This window comes from Silurus aristotelis (genome assembly GCF_946808225.1).
Source record: "Silurus aristotelis genome assembly, chromosome: 4".
In the NCBI taxonomy this organism is placed as follows: Eukaryota; Metazoa; Chordata; class Actinopteri; order Siluriformes; family Siluridae; genus Silurus; species Silurus aristotelis.
The window spans coordinates 24,789,566-24,809,316 of record NC_139577.1 but is presented as its reverse complement, the minus strand read 5'-3'; the positions used below and the strand labels follow the sequence as shown (position 1 = coordinate 24,809,316).

Genomic DNA, 19,751 nt, shown 5'->3' with positions numbered 1-19,751 from the left:
CTGCTGCTCCCACAAATAGGCTGTGACACTCATGCACCTGTTCCTTCCAGGCTCTGCCAGGACAGATATAATTTCTGATTGGTTTATGAGAAGCAGGGGTCCAGAATACCTTATTCCTTTGCCCAGCATGTACAGTAGCAGTCCCAATTCATTTAGAAACTTTATTTAAGCATGTAGTTCCCAACAGATACAATCCACTTCAGAATATTTGGGCAATGTTTATGATAATCAGCAAAATGAAGTTATAAAATGAATTACAGTGAGTGAGATATTTCACTGGACCACTTGCTATACACTAAAACAGCCTGAAAGCATCAATGATCCTTCACTGTATTTTGTAGTGGGTATAAGGACTTTTAATATGTTTGTGGTCCCCTTTCTTTCTGTTAACAACCATGATCATCTTTAGAGAAAGGTAAACATTTCCCCCGCCCAGAGTTCGCTAAAAATGTAAATGATAGCATACAATAATTAATTTTATTTGGTAGTTGTATTGACTGGGTGCCAGTAGCAACAGATTTGATATTGAATGTGTTGTTTTTCAGTACCTTATCTGCAATCTGTATTTCTTCTCACAGTTCTCAGTACTTGGTGTTTGCATTTCCCTAATAATCTTTCTTTTCTCTGATCAAAACACTGTAAAAACCTCTAACTCTAGCTATTAGATAATACGATCATCTAATAATAACAAAGCAAATCTTTCCTTCCTCTTTGTAAACATACAGTAAATTCAGTTTCAGACATGTCAAAATAATCAAATGTAAATGCTTTTAAACATGGTCATTGATAAATATACTATATGGACAAAGGTTTGTGGACACCTGACCATCACACCTATATGTGTCAGATGAACAACACACTACAGGTTTAGTCCCCACTTGTTATATTATTCTCCACTCTTCTAGGAAGGCTTTCCACTTGATTTTGGAACTTGGAGGTGAGGATTTGCCCATTCATCCACTAGACAATAGTGGGGTCAGGCCGGTCAGAATGACAAGGCAGGATGATATGCAGACAATTTTTGCCACAATTATTAAAGTTTTGTCTTTTTCAATTTGCTCTATATAAACCTACTGTTATTCTCCTGTGCCAAATATCTGTAGCTTATACTAATATTTCTAGTTTGTCTAAAAATAATATGGACTCATTTTCATTATTTCTTTAGTGTTTTACTCATTTATGCAGAGCTCCAGGCCTCCAGACATGAGGCTGTATGCCCCCCCGTGTAGCAATAAAGTGTGGCTTGGGTGCCTGGACTGCAGGCTTTTGTGGAATTGGTGGCAGGAAACTAAGCTCAGGAGCACTCTTGAACTGTTTGTTACTCTGGAGACCATGGCCACTTAGGCTTGACATACCGGACAGAGAAGATGGTGGTGAGTATGGAATAGGAAGAAATATGGGAGTGGCAGAGAGTTTAGGAAGTTCTGGCAAACCTGGAGCTCGTGCAGACACGGATGTAGTTACAGGCTGAGGTGGAGGGGAAACAGGTGCTGGTGTAGGAGAGACCATGTCAGTGCGACACAGGGGTTCAGCCAGAGTGGTTTGTGAACGTTGAGCTATCACTGTGGGGTTTATCGTTGGAGCTGACATAGGAGTAGGAGTAGAAAATCGTTTGATCTCATACACACGTGCTGCCTTAACAGGTACTTGCCTGGGTTGGGATAAGGTGTGGCCCAACTGTGACTGCCTCTGGTAGGAGGGACCTAAGGACTGTGTGCCGGAGTTACCTCCAAACCTGAACATGGCCGAGTTGAGTTGATAAGGCTGCCGTCTCATAAAGTCTATTGCCTTGATACCTTCCTTCTGGATTCCATGACCACTTTTACCTACCTTGGAGGTTTTTTCAGAACTCTTTGCTCCTCCATGCTGTAAACCCAAGGGACAAGAAGGGGACAGGAGAGGGTTGTACCCGATGGGTGGGGGAGCACGAACATTTGGAGAGTACTTCCAGGGTGAAGTCTCACATGGCTGGCTCATAGTCATAGCAGGCTGGGGCTGTGTATGCTGATGCTGAACGTGTGAAGGAGGAGAATCGATCACAAAGAGATCTCTGCGATTCTGTCTTCGTGCAAAAAGCTCAGCACCTTTACCCTCTGCCTGAGGAATCGGAGACATTTCCGGGATGATGCGTGGTTTAGGAGCCACTGGTGGTGCAATTCGTCCCCTCCTTTCATCAAAGTTGAATGAATCCTGGATGATATCGACAGGCTCTGTGTATGGTTGCTTATGTCTGTCATCTAAATTCTGCACCATAGACAGCAGTTCAGGATTGGGCGAGTTGTTCTTGATCTCGAACACCTTGAACATTGGTTTATTTGCATTACGGCGGCGAGCCTCTTGAAGGATACCAGTTTTTCCACCAGCTACAGGAATCGTCACATGAGTTGCAGGAACATCTGAATTCACAGGGGCAACATGCATCATAGAAGACTCAGGGACAGTGGACTGAAAGGATGCAGTGGAGGTTATAATAGTGGGATCTGTGAAACTAACACGAGGAGCAGCTGCAATGACAATGGCAGAAACAGAAGAATCAGACACTGTAGTTTGAGTAATAGAAGGCTGACATTTTTCCATTGTGGGTGAATTTAAAGTAAGGGAGGCTGCAGGATCTGGTATAGCAGGGTATGAAGCAGGCTCTGCGGGCACAGGGACTAATGTGGACGATATCTCAGAGGGAACAGTAGCACTCATCTGGCTTGCTGTGAAACTAGCAGGATGTAGAACTATAACTTTGTCATCAGATGGTGTTGAGAAAGGAGGAGCCATCACTGCCACTGAGACTGGTCTGGGAGTCTTTTTAGTAGTGTTAGGGCGAAACACAACTGGTACTGTGGCTGCTCTGTGGCTGATGAACCCAGGCGCAAATGGACGAGCTGTGCGATTCAACACAGAGCTAGCAGGCACCTCAGGCAGAGTAGCTGCTGGTGGAGGTATCTTTGCTAATGCAGCATTTACTGGTTGGTTTGTTAAATTCACCTGGGTAGGGCCTGGTATTGTTATGCTGGCAGTATGTATATTAATGGCTGAAGGAATTGCTTGAGGTGGGGATCCGGTCATTTGTGTTTTGGTAGTACCCTCCTCTTGCCTTATCAGCTCAGGTGGTATGAAGGGCTTTGGTGCAACTGGTGGTGGCTGAACACAGAGTCTCACTTGTTTTTTTACTGGTACAGAAAAATGTGATGGTTGTGTCTGTATTTCTTGTGTTTGGCTTTCGGGCTGAGATTGACTGTGCATTAGACTCTGTTGTGCCTGAGCAAGAGAAGTCTTCTTGTCATGCTCCTTAGCTCTTTTCCTCTGCTGATCAAACAATTTTGCCCCCTTCCCTGTGGTGTCACTCAGGCCAGTGTTTAAAAAATCCTCTGCTTCTTTTTCTTCCAGGCCTCTAGATGCTGATCTTTTCTCCAGAATATCCAGGTAGTCACTGTCCCATGTGGGATCAGGTGCTGCACTGAACCCCTCCTCATCCAACTCAGATTCACTTCCAAGGAAGATGCTGTCCTCCTCTTGGGAATCTTGTTGCATGTCCTCATCAACACTGCCATAACTGGTCAGTGTGTACTTCTTAGAGCGCTGGCGGCGTTTTTTAAACATAAGGACACCCTTGGAGTGGGGGTTTGGTGCGTCAGTCAACAGAGATGCAATGGTGCGACACTTTTTGCGGGCCTCCTTCACTTGCTTGTCTTGCATTGTGTCACCACGGTTCAGTTCTAAATGAGACAAAGCATCAGGTATATTAGACATATGAGCTGTAACATACAGGATTTTTATCCTGAATCTTGTCCATCATATGCATAGAGGATGTAATGTCTGGGGGGGGGGGGGTGTGTGTTAAACCTGTAAGGTTTCAATGCACACATACTATAGACCATTTCAAAGAAACTAAACAATAAACACGTTGTGATGATACTGCGCATTTCCGGTGGCGCCATTTTTAAAGCATGGACCTGTCAAAACAAAATGGCTAACAAATACTTTTCAAAACAGTTTCAATATTTCTAAAAGCTAAAAAATGGATGACAATGGGGAAATTAATAGACCCCCTTAAATCAGACATTGAGGCAACAATATTTCACTCAGAACATAAAATTTTTACCTGAATTACCGTATCCAGACATGTATTATTATCTGGTTAAGTCAGAGTGCGTTTGTTTACACGAGAGAGGTGGTAAAGACTTATCGTAGTCTGGATGACTGCAATTACCCCTTTAGCGGAAAAAGCATAAACATTTGGACATACAATGCAGATGATGTTTATCTTGTGTTTGGCGAGATTGGCGCAAGTTTAAACGCTGTCACAAACGTTCTCTGTTTTGGTTTGATGGGTTAGGGTTACCAGTTAACAGTTGTTTGTCAACTGGGTGAAATTTAAGCTTATAAATGATGTACTACAACTTTAAATAAGATCCATAGAGAATACCGTGAGAACTGTGATTCGGAAATCGCAGAAATGAAGAGTCTGTGCCTTCATATATGAACGAAATATATATATTATATATATTTTTGGTCAATTAGTACATTTCGTTCCATGAATCACCTTCATCGCGTATATGGGAGTCACGTGACAAAAGGGCACACGACTCGGACTAATAGAAAACGAATGAGTCACTCTTTGAGACAACTCGTTTTTCTGTGTCACATTAAAGACTCGTTCAAAATGAACGAATCGTTTATGAATAACTCATAACTACTGTGCGGGAGTAGTGATGGTGTAGAAAGAGGTAGATGATATAAGCTCCATGTCGGTGTCCAAACTGCAGTGGTGAGAAACAGATCGGCAGAACAAAGCCAAGAACCCACGAACGCGCATGCGCACGTGAATCTAGCGTACATCGTTCAAATCAAATTATGTTGCATCAAAACGTATTGTATACACAATTATTTCTTTGATATGTGTTGCGCTGGAACAGTGTGTGTGAAGGTTTGACTGCTCCATCTGAGCCCTGTAAGCGGTCACGAATAAACATAATATTCATAATAAATTTGAGTTCATCATGTGTTGTTGGTTTTGGAGAAAAGATAGATAAAGTAGATTTCCTCGAGGTGTTAGTCAGTATCATTCTTCACTGCTGTAATCCAAGTGTCTGTGTTTTGTTCCTCAGAAGTTTTAACACTTTAATTTCCAACAGCAAATTAGTTCCTGGTCTATACAGAGTCTCAACAACAAGGTCTTAGTTTTAATTTGGACATTTTTAATCACAAGAATAAATAAACTGCTACGATATTACTGGGTACACAACGTTTCAATGAAAAACAAACGTTTTGAATGTGCGCATTAGCTAAACCGGAAACGTTCAAGGACCAAGACATTACTTCATTAAATAAACGAATGGCCGTTGAAATGGTCTAAATATTTGACCATGAATACATGGCTGCAGATACCTCTGCAATTGTTAGGTATAAGAAAATAAAACCTTTAGACACAACAAACAAAATGGGGATTGATTTCATCTACAATAAAGTATAGATGAAAGTTGTAAGAAGGCAAGCTCTAATCTAAAAAGGGAGCTGAGATGGCAGAGGGAGAACTCTGACACCAGAGAGCAGCTGGAGAGGCGAGTCCTATCAGAGAAGTGCTCAGTTTATTCATCCACACAGCCGCAGGACAAATATAGATCCTTGGCCTAGCTCAGAGACCTGTCTCTCTTCATCTCAAGTGGTTCCATGTAGCTTATCACATTGTCATTTAAAAAAACAAATATGCTAACAGCATACAGTGATTCTAAAATCACAAAACACACATAGAGAGCCATTTGCTCTTGTGGTATATATATATATATAAAACATTTTTTTTTTTTAATTCAACCAGATTACAAGTGCTACCTTAATGTCCATTAAAAGATGCAATTAATTGTCACTAAAGAGACCTGCTTTTGCATGTTATCCATTTTACTTAGATAATTCCTAAAGCACACTGGTCTTTAGTGCAACGTTTTATATACTCACTCGCTTGTTTTGCTTTATCCATGTAGGTCTTTGTGAGCTCCTCGTCCACTGGGTTATCGACTGGTCCCACCATGGGTACCAACTGACCATGAGAGCTGAGCCTTAGTGCTCCCTTCGCTCTCTCTGGAGACACCAGTGGAACATTAGTAGGCTCCTGGAACCCACTGTCCTCCTCTAAAACCAGGTCTTGGGAACTCTGCTCATCTGCACTCATGGACGATGTCTCAGTGGAAGTCTGGGAAGACCAGGTTCCCGGTGGAGGGGGCTGGTACACAACTTCTCTGCGAACAACACCAGGTAGGGTCCCCTCCTGAGAGCCATGCCCAATTCTAGTGAAGCCCTGGACATCTGGTGCACTGTCATATCCACTCATCTCAGAAGCTTCTCCCAATTCAGGAGAAGTGTAGCCTGCTTTTCCTGGGGAGTTAGTGGGGCTGCGCCGCTTTGGCTTACGGTGACGGACTTGGGCCGCCACATCTGCATCACTGTCTGTCTCTCCATAGTAGGCCTCACTGCCGAAAGGAGAGGTGACACCACTGTGGGCAGAGTGAGATGTTGGTGAACTGTAGTATGTATGGCGAACACTTGACTGCTGCACTTTGGAGCTGGATGGGGATTTGTCCCTTAGGGCAGCACGGTACTCTTTATCAATGCGGGGAGAAGGGGCTCGAGCCACCAGAACCACCGACTGGAATCCAGCCGGTGCCCTGACACACATGTAGAGAAGTTAAATGAAGTTGGTAATAAAACAAACAAAAACATTAAAATTAATACAACTAGTAATAGATTATTATATAATGCCAAATGTTTACTCAACTATAGTGCACGTGTTGGTATCACATGGTAAGTGCTATAATACCAAAAGTTTGAGAACATCTGTCCATCTCACCATAGATACTATGTAAACCCTGGAATACCACTCCAGTTTAGGTCCCACCTTTGTTCTTATAATAATCTCCACACATCTGAGATGTTCAACAATTTGGAGCCTGGCTTTGGGGACTCTGGGTGTGCACAAGGGCGGTTCAGGCAGTGTTGTTTGGTTAGAAGGTTTAAAGCAAAGTGAGCATTCCTGAGTTTCTTCACTCCATTCTCAGCAACACATGAATTGATTAAAGCTTCTTTGTCTATGGGGTCATGGTCCTGCTGAAACAGGTTTATGATCTGGCCCTGTACTTCTAATTTCAGGACATTTCAGTGTAATGCTTGGAAAAGACTTACAAATAGGTGTGATGGTCAGGTGTCCACAAACTTGTTTTTTTATACAATATAAAAGAGTCTTCTTTAAAAGACTCTTCTCTGATTATCTCAGAAAAAAGAATGCTTTACCTCTTTACCCGAATGCGCAGTGATCCAGGGATGCTATCAATAAAGTTCATGGACTGAGCATGGGACATATGCTCACAGGAGCTCTCATTGATGGACACTAGCTCGTCCCCCTCTCGCAGGCCTGCCCTGCATGCCTTGCTCCGCTTGCGCACCTATATATCAGAAGAGAGAAATAGCTGCCATAGACACTGACACCTCAATGTTAAAGTTCACCTTTTCTTTGTTAAATCAATCCATTCTTAACCCCCCAAAAAAACGCAAAGGTTCTTGAAACAAAATACAAGGCAACAATATTGCAAACAGATACAGACTTTCTCTGTGAAAGGCAAGGGGGCAGTCCTTAAATACAAATCAAAGCAGTATTTGAGAACAGTTACACACTGATGTTATATTTAGCATTTGTGTTTTTCTGGTTTTCACTTTCTAAGATCCCGTGCTTACAGTGTTAATCTCGAACTTCAACAGATTTGAATAAGCTTCCACAATGAAACACAGAGCTACTTCCACTCATTTACTGTCATGTCAGAGTTTACTGTCGTGTTGAGGAGTGTAAACTGTCGAGACCTCAAATGTTCCTTTAAGTAATTCAGAATACTCTTTAGTATCACACTGTCATTAAACACTTACTGGTTTGTGCTTTGCATACACATCCAGCCCACTCAGGCAGTGGACACGATGACTGTCACACACACTGACATTAAAATACCAGTCAGAGAGGACAGACATTCCCTCCAGCTGTCATCATGAACTACACTTCAGGTGATGAGGTCTGTTCTCATGTCATATTCCCAAATAAACCCAGAAAACATGAGACCTGTGATTCCTGCACCTTATACCTGACTAGATGATATAAATCATTAATGCATACTGTAAAAATACTCAGTAGTGACCTTCAGACATATTAAATCCAAACCAAGTGTTATAGCGCTCTTTATTCTGACTTAGGAGTAACTCAAGGGCACTAAACTGTAACCGTAGACATAGAAAACATGACCAATGTGAGCGATTAGAAACATGTTCACAAACAGAAGACATCACAAGAAACCTGAAGCCAGCGCCATGCGTCAGAGACCGGGATCAATTGCTCAGAAGCAGTTCTTGGATGATGTACAGGCAGTTTGATATAAATGTGGTGTTTTGCCAAGCATGACCTCTTCGGAATAAATGAAGATACGAAAAGAGTTTGACAGGATTCAGTTAACAAGCAGTTATCAAACTGAGGTCTGAGAGCAGTCTTATATTTATCATCAGGTTACGAGGCTGGCTGACCACTCGAACAGTTTACGTTCAACTTGAATATCTCAAAAACAAGTGCGATTATAATCGAATTGTCAAAATATCGCTGTAAACATAACTAATGAGCTCGATATTTCAACAACTTTAAGAAATAAAACTGTAGGATCAGTAAACATTTCATTTACGGTTAATGGGAGCTTTTGCAGAATGCAGAAACGCAGCCAAGGTGAGGTTTGTTTCACGAAAGTAATATCTTTCATGACATTAAGACCATACCCTTTGGGAAAGCTTCTTTGCATGATATTCTCGAACAGTCTAGAATAGCCTGCTATCAAGTACAGTTCTGCATGGTCAACACAGTCCTCACCGTGAACGCATACTACAGGAAATGAAACCCTGTGCTTAGATAGGACACTGCCTAAAGTGGATTCCTCTCAAATAGACCAGGGATGTGGTGTGGGAACTGTTTTAATGCTTTGAAAAAGTTAGAAATATTACTCGAAGATTAAAAGAGCAGCACAAACATTCAGTTTTTAGGAAAAAAGGTTTGATTTTAAAATACGAGCAAAATAGAAAACCTATATATAATATAAAATATTAACCAATATTAAAATAGAATGTTTCTCTAGTAAGTAATTTACTGTGGGAATGTCCTTCATTCTAGAAGATTAAAAGTTCACATTGCTATTAGTCAATTAGTGATTCCTGTTACACACTCACTAAAAAAAAAATATATAATAATAATAATTCAGCCTCTATTAACCTTGCCTAAATAGTGCAAAAGATGAAGTTTAGAAAATAAAAGCATAAGCAAAAGTGATCTGTAAACAGATGAATAAAAACAGGTGTCTGAAGACATAGTTTGCTGGCATCATAGATCATGCTAGGGCTCAGATAAGCCATACCTTGGCAACCTGCAGGGGTCTCTGGTGCTCCGCTCCCCCCTGAAGTCTGAAGCCCCATGGTGCTCCACCGGAGAGTGTAATAATGATTTCCTCCACCACCATGCTTCTGCGTTGCCTCCTGGATTCTGGATTCGGGGAAGAGAGCCCTCACTCCATCTTTACATGGTGCCCTTTAGAGAAAAGCACTCAACCTACAGCTACAGCAATATTCCTGAGGCGACTTTGTTTGTCAACCTGAGTCACACAAAGTCACACTCGGGTCCTACAATCATTCTCCGAACTGGAGCTTCATGAAGGGGCGGAGTTCTAAAAAGGAGCAAAGGAGGGAGAGGGTTGCTACCAATGTCTGCTTACATGGTGGAATTCTGTGCTGCTTAAAGGGAGAACCTGCACTTGTCCTGTCCATCAAGCCAGACCGGGGGGGGACGGGGGGACGCTACCATACTATTAATAGGAGCTCATTTTTAAATGTAATAGATGACAGACACATTAACACATTACCTCAAAACTGCTTTTTAAGAGGCGAGTCTTCTTTTGTGGCTCAAGTCCCAAACCTTCATGTACCTCTCGATATAAAATGTTACCCAAGTGTCAAATCTGGTATATGTACTTGAGCATTGTTACCATAATCCACCCTCTCACCCAGACCGCCAAATCAGTTCTGAATGGTCGAGGCATGAATCAGGACTAAGCCACTTACTTCCATTGCCAGATTCTAATGCTTGTGCCTATTGTAAGTTCTTATGGTGTTGAACAGGGATCAGCATGGGCACACTGACCAGTCTGTAGCTACACAGCTCCCTGCACAGGCAGGCTGTAATGCACTGTGGAACCTTTGCTATACAGTAGCTCTTCTGTGGGATTGAATCAGATGAGTAAGCCTTCACTCCCTACACGCACCAGTGAGCCTAGGGCACGTATTTTTGAGTTTCTTAGTTGTGCCTACCTGGTCCACATTTGGTAGGAACTAACAACTGCATACTAAGGAGCAGGAGAAGCATTTTTGGACAAGCTCGGACAGTCGTCTAGTCATCACAGTGTGTCTCGTCAAAGTCACACAACTACGAGAGTGACTGTTCGTTTGCTGCCATATATCCCAAAGAAAACAAAACCACATATAAAAGAAAAAACCCTGGGAATTCAAAGAAAGGCATTCTAAATCAGATATATACAGATCTCAGCTGCTTTGTATACACTTTGAACGTCTTTTGACGACTAACACCCGAGGAATTTCACATCCTCCTCATTTGTTAGAGACCAACCTGTAAAAAAACAAAAACAGCTCTTTTATCAAACGGTCTCAGTGTCGAGCCTTAAACCGTAGTCTTCAACCAAAGCATGCTGCCGGTGAGATGTGTTCGGTGAAAATGTTCCTCGAGTTTCCATGTAAAAATGCATGTTGTTCCTCAGCTCATCTCTGTTATATTACACTAATGATCAAAGGACATTCAAATCAATGTAAGCAGGATTTCAGAGAATTCAGGCACCTTGTGTTTAAATGTTTTTATTAAATACTTTCCCATGTTTCAATAATAACAAAGCTATCATGAAGATCTACAGACATTCAAACAAACACTTGATATATTTTTACTTTTTTTTTTTTTCATTTTTAAATGGTTTTAATAATTGTATGATCATGCAAAAAAAAAAAAATCCAGCATCCAATTTAAAACTCAGAGTATAGTCATATGTAGAACCATCATATGGTTACAATGCAATAAATTGAAGAGAATCTGGGAACATACCAAGCTAAGGCTTTGTCTTTTTTTTTGTTTTTTGTTTGTGATACATCACTTCGTTTTAGCATTTGAAACAGAGCCATTTTCAATTATCTCGAGAATGCAGGTAGCATACATATAGATAGATAGATAGATTTTCCATTTTTAAGTAAACACAGACAGTGAAAACTAGCAGAGTAGACATGCATATTTTCCTCCTTCTGTCCGACTGCATATACGGTTTGGTTGTTAAAAGTGAGCGGCTTCAGGTTTTTAATTTACTCTTTGAAACTCGCCGACGTCTTGCAAGCTATACACACTGTCTTAACAGGCATCTTTTCCTACTTCTGAAACACAGTCATCCATTTCTCTCTTCAATTTTGATGGGTTTTATATGAAATAAGGAATAAACCCGGGTTGTGTTGTTTTACATAAACATTCTGCACGGCTGTGTGGACGCACAACGATGGGCCGAAGAAAAGACACTACAGAGACCCAAAACATCACCACACTGCAACTGTACACACACACACTGCACCAGGGTGCAAAACATGAACACAGTGTGTGATGGGGTGGCGGGTGTCACAGTTCTGTGCACTTCCTGGTGTGTTTAGCTCTGAGTGACTGAGGACAGGGGGTTTCTCTTTTATTATTCCCCAGTCTGCTAAGTGTGATGTAAAAGCAGAATTGCTTTGAACAAGGTAAAGGGATCTAGCTGTAAGCCTTGCCCCTGTTTAAATCACTGATATTCACATATACAACTACATTACTACAGTGAAAAACTGTCACACGGATGTTGCCACACTGATACACGCACACAGATACGCCCAGAAGTGGAGCACACCGTGTCTGAGCAGTAACATAGCCGCACCAGAGTCAAAACCTACACGTGACAATTTGCATTTATACAAGATGATTCTGTTTACCAGTGCATGATGGGTGTGTATACAGGGAAGATGGACAGAACGGAAAGGACGTGCACATCTGGCACAGCCTAGGCTCTACTCTCTGTCTACAAATGGGCACTGTGTACGTATTTACAGTTTAAGAAAATATAGAATCCAGAATAAACATCAACACTAAGAACAATAACATTAGAACAGTACAACACAAAGTGTCACAAAGGGACCTACAATCCAACTGCCTTTAGCATGATCACGTTCTCTGTTCTCGTCAACTGATAAGTCACATGATCACCGGTTACTCCATTACCCTTTTATTAAACATGCTCAAGCGTCACTCACAGTGAGTCCGGAGACAGAACAGGGAGTGGAAGAACAAAGTACGTCACGGACAGAACACCACAGGCAGTGTGCAGACACACACACACACACACACGCACGGAGGAAGTGTATTACAGCTATGGACTGGTGTCAGAGTCTGTCTGAAGACTGGGGGGGGGGGGGGGGGGAAATTATTATTTTTTTTCTAACCTGAAGTTGCAGAAAAGTCCACGCAATGTGAACGCAACAGCCCAGCGTTTCTGGCTTATGTGCAAAACAGTACAAGCCATTTCTATTCGAGTCAAACATGCTTCATAATAGTCTAAAAAAGTATAAGCACATATAGCCAGAGCTCTAAGAAGCCGATCCGAATGTGTAAGAGAGAAGAAGCAATCTGAGAGCCAGGATGAGGTGAATAGTGTTTAAGCTCCTCCTACTGGTCAGAAGGAGATCATGAACACACTAATAAAGTAAGTTGAGTGTTCTGAAACTTCAGGTTCTATTATATAGCTTCAAATAGACAAACGGGTAATAAATTGACTGAACACGTGTGAGGGTGTGCCAACGTGTGCGTGTTTGTGTGTGTTTTACAAGGACTTCTTAGAGCATGATGACACAATGAGTGCCAAGCGAGACTGAATCTCACACACACACACCCCCCATCGCTCCTTTCTTCCCTTTTATAATTATCAGTGTACAACTATATTAAACGTGCCTTGCTTTTAAAAATCTGCTTTTTTTTTTTCTTTTCTTTTTTTAAAACACAAAGAACTTGAAAATACAGAATTATTCAGGAGATAAAAACAGTTACACAAAAAAACCCTACAAGATACTAAAAACATTCCTAAACTCCTCCAATCTTTAACCAAATCAAAGGATTGCTAAAAGCAACTTCATTTCAAAGTCTAAATCCTACACTTTGGTAATATTTTATTGATATTAAGTAAGAATTTCATTTAGCTCATTAAATATCCCACCCATTCCATTGGTTTGCTGAAATCAGCTATACACAAATTAACAAAAAAGAAAACAAAAGAAAAGAAAACAAAAAAAAACCCGAAACAAAACCCACCATCTACTGGAATACCGGGCTTCCCTTTAAAAACTCACATTACTGATTTTAAACCTCCATCACTTTCAGCCCTGTTAACAGTGTGAGGATTGGAAAAAAAAAAAAGTACAACATAGTAATACTTGAAACACTCTTGCTGAACGACGGGCAGAAGAGATGGACTCATGGGTAAAGGACGAGACAGCGCCCCCTGTGGGCATCAGAAGCATGCAGCATTCGGAGGGCGGGGCCGCTGCCATCACCGGCCCCCACATCTAGCTACGGTTGGACTGAAGTGGTCCTTGGCCTCAGCTGGCTTTAAATTTTTTTTTTTTTACTTTGAATTTTTTCCCCCTTTTGTTTTCTCTTCCGGCCGGGCCCTTGGCACCAATCCGACCACTGAGAAGACATGCTCCAATCATCAGGCAAGCTAAGAGAGAGACATTTTTATACCTTAGTTAATGATTTCTACAACACCATTATTAAGAAACCTAATGTAAAACCTGTATAAGGCACATGTTTAATGTATTATCTGTATATACTATAGCCAGTGAGCTACTGTGGGCCTTTTTAGGTGAACTTCATATATGCCTGCATATTCACCCTCTGTCCATATACTAGTAGCACCCAAGTAGTTTCTCCCAGGTTAAGGACTTCCATGAGCATTAATCTTCAGTTGGACAGGTGTTGTTGAAACATGGACTGCTGTGTGAGTGGTCTACCTGTGCCTGGTGTAGTTCATTGTAAAGGGGCAGCAGGTGCTCCGGAGCAGTGGAAGTGCACATTAAGCCACTTGGCATCACGGCGGTGCCACACGCGTGTCTCCTCTGACTGGCAGCTGCGCGGGCGGCCCTGGCTGTCAATGTACTGAGTCAGGCGGATGTAAGCGATGCAGGCTGCATCCTCTCCGATCAGATGTACGTGAGGATTTAAGATGGTGGTGTGCACTGGCTTGCTATTCTTACTCAAGACTGTAGGCGAGAGAGAGCGCAATATTATAACTAATATTGTATCACATTTGCTCAAAAATCCCTCCAGAATCAATTTTATATTTAGCTTATCATCAGCTCATTAAATTCTTGAAACTGTCCAAGACAAAGTACAACGTCAAACAGAATGTGTGGTCACTCACGATTCTCAAAGTAGAACTTGTGAAAGTCCATGCCTTCCACTAGGTTGCCCAGTGCCTCCGGCTCAAAGGAGGTTAAGCCAGGATCACAAATTCTCCTGAAATAAAAGAAACCATAGAAGCAAGAAAATAAAGTTTTACAGGTTGGGAAAAAAACAACAACAACAACAAAAAAAAACATGCTCATAACCCGCATCAACCGAATACAAATAAACCCAACAACCATAAAATATGTTGTAACCACAAGAATAAATGCTCATTAATACCTCAAGAAAAGCTTTCATGATTATTTATAATTCATGCACTTACGTATAGGCCTCAAAGTCCCCGTTGTTGATGGCCTCAATCAGCTGCTCAGTAATTTTGATGATTTCTTGCTTGCGTGCTGATGCAGAGAGAGAAAATAGGTAAATCAGAGAACCCAATATTGCATTTTTACTTAAAAAAAAACTAAAACAAACTGCATGCTAACAAGTGCCACCCCAAACAATCATTAGGCTAAATGATCACTAATGCCTGACTACAACCTACACAAACAGTAATGCATGATTACTGGAATTCTGAGCCACATCTGACTAAATACTCAATTTTAGAGGCTTCATAACTTCTCTGGTGTAGCTCCTGCTAAGTTGGAATAAAAACCTGCAGCCACTCCAGATTCTTACAAATAATAAATAAATTGATCTTAAACAGTCTTGGATTTGTTCTAATACTAATGAATTTAAAATCCAGATCTTTATCATGCACCAGAAACATAATCACCAGTCTGTGACTATGCTGATTTGTTTCTAGACTTTTGCTAAAGGAAAAACTGTGATGTTCGGTCATAAGCAAATTTCCAGGAGCTGCTGTATTGTGTTAGAATGTGTGAATAGCCCAGATCAATGTAGTTTGATCAATACTCAGGTTTGTATGAATTGTCCTTGGCAGCAGCAAGACGCCACTTGCCCCAGCTGCATACTAATGTTGGCTATGAGAAACCTGAGACAAACGATGTCTGCCGTGAAGTAAACGAAACACAGAACACTAGAATTTTAGAGAAAGTGTAACTTGTGACGTTCATGTTTGGATTAGGAAATAATACTTAATACAAGACACATTCCACCAGTCATTGTTTCTCTATTTTCTATTGTGTGTCTTCCTAATTCTACACTCTGCAGTCTAGCACTTATGTCAGCTGGGGCAGATACAGCAGGGCATTAGCACTGCCCTCCACTGCTTCACACAATGCGCTGCAGGGCAATAGCACATATCTACAAAGAGAAAACTATGCCACACTGCACACAATCTGTCTAGTCACTCCATCTACAAACACTAACAAATACCACACATACAGAAGAAAAACAACACTATTCACAGCAAACCACAGCACATTTCTGAAAAAAAAGCCTGAGAGAGAACAGAATAGTACACTCAGGAGACAGCAGGTGGCAGCAGTCACCTGTGTATGAATATTTGGTCCCATTTGCTCTCGCTCTCTCTCTCACACACACACACACACACACACACACACACACACACACACACACACACACACACACACACACACACACACACACACACACACACACACACACACACACACACACACACACACACACACACACACACACAGCATTGAGCATCATCTACAGGAGTGGCAGTGAAAGCAGTTTAGACTAGGGGGCTGAGGCTACACATGGTAAACATTAGTAAAACTACATTGCAGTAACAAGAGAAGAGTTATGGACTAGAAGAAACAAAGCTGAAACTAAAAGAATGACTGAAAAACCTCAGCCTTTGTCAAACTGTTAATTCCTTAATTTGTACGTATGCATAAGATAATTTACATTCAGAAAAATAAAGCGTTCCCTAAATAAAAAAAAAATTGATCTGGTATTTTGCTGGATCTGGCGCTCTGTGCTTTAAATCCATTTTATTGCATTAGTCATTCTTGTATTATCAGCAACACTGTTTACAGGACCACCCACAGCAGGCCTTTAAATGTAAAGCACTATTTCTACACAACTTCATTTGTTCAAAACACCAAACAAACATTGGCTCGTTTAATGTTTAAATCTTCACTGGCTACGTGTGCGTTTCTCACAGATTCTGGTAAGACAGCACACCACATGCTTTGATTTAGTTGGTGGATAAATATGTGCCACAGTGAAATACATAAGTGTAATCAATTTAATCTGTAATTAGATACCCGGCTGTCAATACGTCCATGACGCTCACGCCCCGCTAAGGCAATGAGGTTTTTAAAAATGCTCAGAATCGTTAAATACCACTTCATCTCTTTTAGGTTAACCAGACTAGAACAATCAATCCCTTATTAATAATTGAAATAAGTGTAAATATTTGATCAATTCAGGAAAACCTGCAGTTTTCAGTTCAAATCAAATATCATGGAGTAAAAACTAAAAGAGATTAATTACATTGGCTGTCTCACAAATGTATGTAAAACATTTCTGCTCGAAAAATTGCTGAGGCTTTTTAGATCATGGTGGACATGAAGGAACAAGAAATAACAAGGTGGAGAAATTTGCTAGAGAACAGATCAGGGTTCAGCTCTGCCATGGAAGTTGACTTACTAGGAGGCGGGATCAGGGGAGGAAGTGACTCCTCAGATGCACTGCACTGGCTGAATACTGCGCTGTCACTGTTAACCCTGACAACTGATAACCATGGCCCAAAAAAAAAAAAAAAAAAAAAAAAAAAACAAACAAAAAAAAAACACATGACTTGACGCATATTTACCCATTTTTGGGAACATGTGAAGCTTTCTTCATTGTACTTTATGGTTTTTCATATGGATTTTACTCATGTGTGACATATACGTGTGCAGAAAACCAGAACATACAGTGACATGAAGGTTACAATTCCTCATTCCTTTTAATGACCCCGAAGACTTTTAAAATGCCAAACTAAGACATTTAAGCTTTGACACAAGCAAGTCTTTGTACAAGACTAAAAGTCTAAACAGTGTTGACTGGAGAAAGTGCAGTTGCTTAAACGGGTGTTCAAAGTTCAGTCACAAACCAGACCGGGGTTGCGCATCATTCACATTCCACTGACTGCTAAAGAGACCAGGCAAGTTGAGACCTGTCTACAAGATCTGTAATCAGGTGAAGAACACTGGGGTGACTCCTACAGGGCATTCCACACTACATACTGCAAAAACCCGTAGCTTTTATATCAGTTATTAAACTGTAAAAAGAGCGTGGTAGTGAGAAAATAATAAAGTCCTATGAAATACTACATGGTTTCTGCAGGTTTCAGAAAATGTAAGACTTTTTTAAAAAGCTTTTTAATTCCATTAAGAAAAATTTTAGACCTTTATCACAACATCAAAAACAAGGCAAGTATCCCTAAACATGTACGTCCCCATAACTGAACAATAAAATCCATTTCGTGTCTGTGGTACAATCCAAAAAAAGATTTGTGCCAATAACTGGAAGCTGATTGGCTGTTACATGTAGGTCTGATTTGTAGTTGTAATAGAGCCAATTATATTGGGACTAGCAAAAGAAAGAACTAAAACACCAGCATTTTATAATAAACATCAGCGGTACATGTACATCAGAAATGTAAGACCCGTTTAATATGATTTAAGAATAGTGAATTTAAGATTCTTTAAGGCCTAAAATTGAGATTTTCTAAGACCCTGTGGAAAAGCTGTAGTTCTGATCCTCTAGCAGATGAATATTTGTTATTTGTATCCGTGTAGAATACATTGTGCGTGTATGCATATTAATTTCTATCCATAATGTACATGTGTACATTTGGGGTTTGTATGATATTCACAGATTTCCATTTGTAATAGATAAATAATGAATTCATTAAAATGTTCCCAAGTGTGAAGAAGAGCAAGATGGTACTGCAGTACTTTGACCTCACAGTGAATAATACCTCACGGAGAGAGACACAGCTAGTGAGAGTGGAGAGCAAGAGAAAGTGTATGGGATTGTGTAAAACAAACTGGAAAACTGCTCTGTCCAAAGTCCACATACTCTCACTCCAATACAGAATGTGGGACCTTCGGGCTACTCTGCCGTGATGTTTGTTTTTATACAAACAAGCGAACAATTTGCATGTTAAAACATTTGTGCTCTACTCATTTTGAATCTCATCACCTGCTATACACACATCAATAAAGAGGCCTGTTGACTGAAAACTAGTGCTAGTGGATTAACGAGTCTTTAAAATCTTTAAAATAAATAAATAAATAATTAAAATAAAATTTCATATTTCATACTCTTTCTCCATATGCTATTTTAATGCAATGTAACTGGCCGTACTTTTTTTATATTATCTTTTTTTGTTTGTTTGAGTAAATTATGTTTCTCTGTTAAAAAGCAAAAAAAACAAACAAACAAACAAAACATATGGCAACACTGTAGAAGATCCACTTACCTAATGTTCAAAATAATAAATGTATCATTTGTTAGCCCTGGTGTATTGCATATTGCTGCTTGTGCAATGTGATTGTTGTCGAGATAAACAGATCTGAGAAGTTGTGACAGATGTGTTTACCGCACTAGAATACAATTCCTCAGGCTAATAGATCTAGGTAGTCTTTTGCTTTAAACGGAAACATGATCTAAAATGTTTGCATGCGCAATTATACCTAAATTTGAAGCTCAGTGTCTTTTGAACATTAACTAAAGTAAACCCTTGGTCCTGCATCTACATCATCGTTTTCTCTCCCAACTTTAGTGCTGAAACATGATCATCAATCAGTCCTATCCTGCTTTATCCATCACTTAAGTCACACTGTTCTATAGCTGCTTCTGCTGACCATCGCAATCGTGTAAAACGGTCAACCTTTCACTCACAAAGTCTCCATCATTGTAGCTCATACATATTCCTGCACAGACCAGGTGGTGTGCTTCCACACACTCTTCTCCAGGGCCATATAAAATAGTACATTATTTTGCAAAAGTTTCCATGCATCACACCACAATGTTAATCACAGTCCCTTAATCCAACTGTGAGCTAACCTGTCCAACTTATTTTCTGTGCTGAAGAGAAGAGAAAAGACATGCAGATTACGTGGAAGGTTGATATTGTACCTTTCCTACCTTTCATGTCCTCCTCTTCTGTAGTGTTACAACTCTCCAGGGACCCCTGTAATCAGACGAGAGGAGGAGAGGGAAAGAAAACAGACCAAAAAGAGATATCGACAGAAGGTTAAAATGGTCACTAAACACTTTTTATTATGTTTGGCAG

General features: G+C 40.6%; 2 protein-coding genes and 1 long non-coding RNA gene across 24 annotated transcripts in view; 1 reads left to right on the top strand and 2 right to left on the bottom strand.

Moving 5' to 3' along the window:
• LOC310724443 overlaps positions 1 to 19,751 on the top strand; it is a 430,012-nt gene that overhangs the window by 220,370 nt on the left and 189,891 nt on the right. The gene's annotated exons all lie outside the window — the stretch shown is intronic.
• Positions 1,040 to 9,698, bottom strand: synpo2la (synaptopodin 2-like a). Its single transcript, XM_083539009.1, has 4 exons — positions 9,417 to 9,698; positions 7,276 to 7,427; positions 5,947 to 6,653; positions 1,040 to 3,710 (listed from the first exon to the last, which is right to left on the bottom strand). The coding sequence occupies exons 1-4, from the start codon at positions 9,516 to 9,518 to the stop codon at positions 1,174 to 1,176; spliced, it is 3,498 nt and encodes a 1,165-aa protein (XP_083395135.1). The 5' UTR covers positions 9,519 to 9,698; the 3' UTR covers positions 1,040 to 1,173.
• The window catches only part of camk2g2 (calcium/calmodulin-dependent protein kinase (CaM kinase) II gamma 2), a 71,818-nt gene continuing 62,971 nt past the window's right edge, over positions 10,905 to 19,751 (bottom strand). For 7 of the 22 annotated variants that reach the window (XM_083538389.1, XM_083538386.1, XM_083538400.1 and 4 more), the window contains 5 exons: positions 19,604 to 19,649; positions 14,847 to 14,922; positions 14,541 to 14,635; positions 14,131 to 14,379; positions 10,905 to 13,838 (listed from right to left, as the gene is read on the bottom strand). In XM_083538389.1, coding sequence (XP_083394515.1) covers positions 14,147 to 14,379; positions 14,541 to 14,635; positions 14,847 to 14,922; positions 19,604 to 19,649 — 450 coding nt within the window. In that variant the 3' untranslated portion in view covers positions 10,905 to 13,838; positions 14,131 to 14,146. Of the gene's footprint in view, positions 13,839 to 14,130; positions 14,380 to 14,540; positions 14,636 to 14,846; positions 14,923 to 17,113; positions 17,198 to 19,594; positions 19,650 to 19,751 lie in introns of all 22 variants that reach the window. The other 15 variants (XM_083538395.1, XM_083538380.1, XM_083538391.1 and 12 more) reach the window with 3 other exon arrangements.

Bases quoted from the DNA above. Each gene is read 5' to 3' on its own strand.
- synpo2la (XM_083539009.1), bottom strand. From the start codon at position 9,518: ATGGTGGTGGAGGAAATCATTATTACACTCTCCGGTGGAGCACCATGG. The intron at 6,654-7,275 runs GTAAAGCATTCT...CATGTGTGTCAG, and splicing joins CTGCGCATTCGGGTAAAGAG to GGCACCGGCTGGATTCCAGT. The intron at 3,711-5,946 runs GTGAGTATATAA...TGTCTCATTTAG, and splicing joins GGATAAAGCAAAACAAGCGA to AACTGAACCGTGGTGACACA.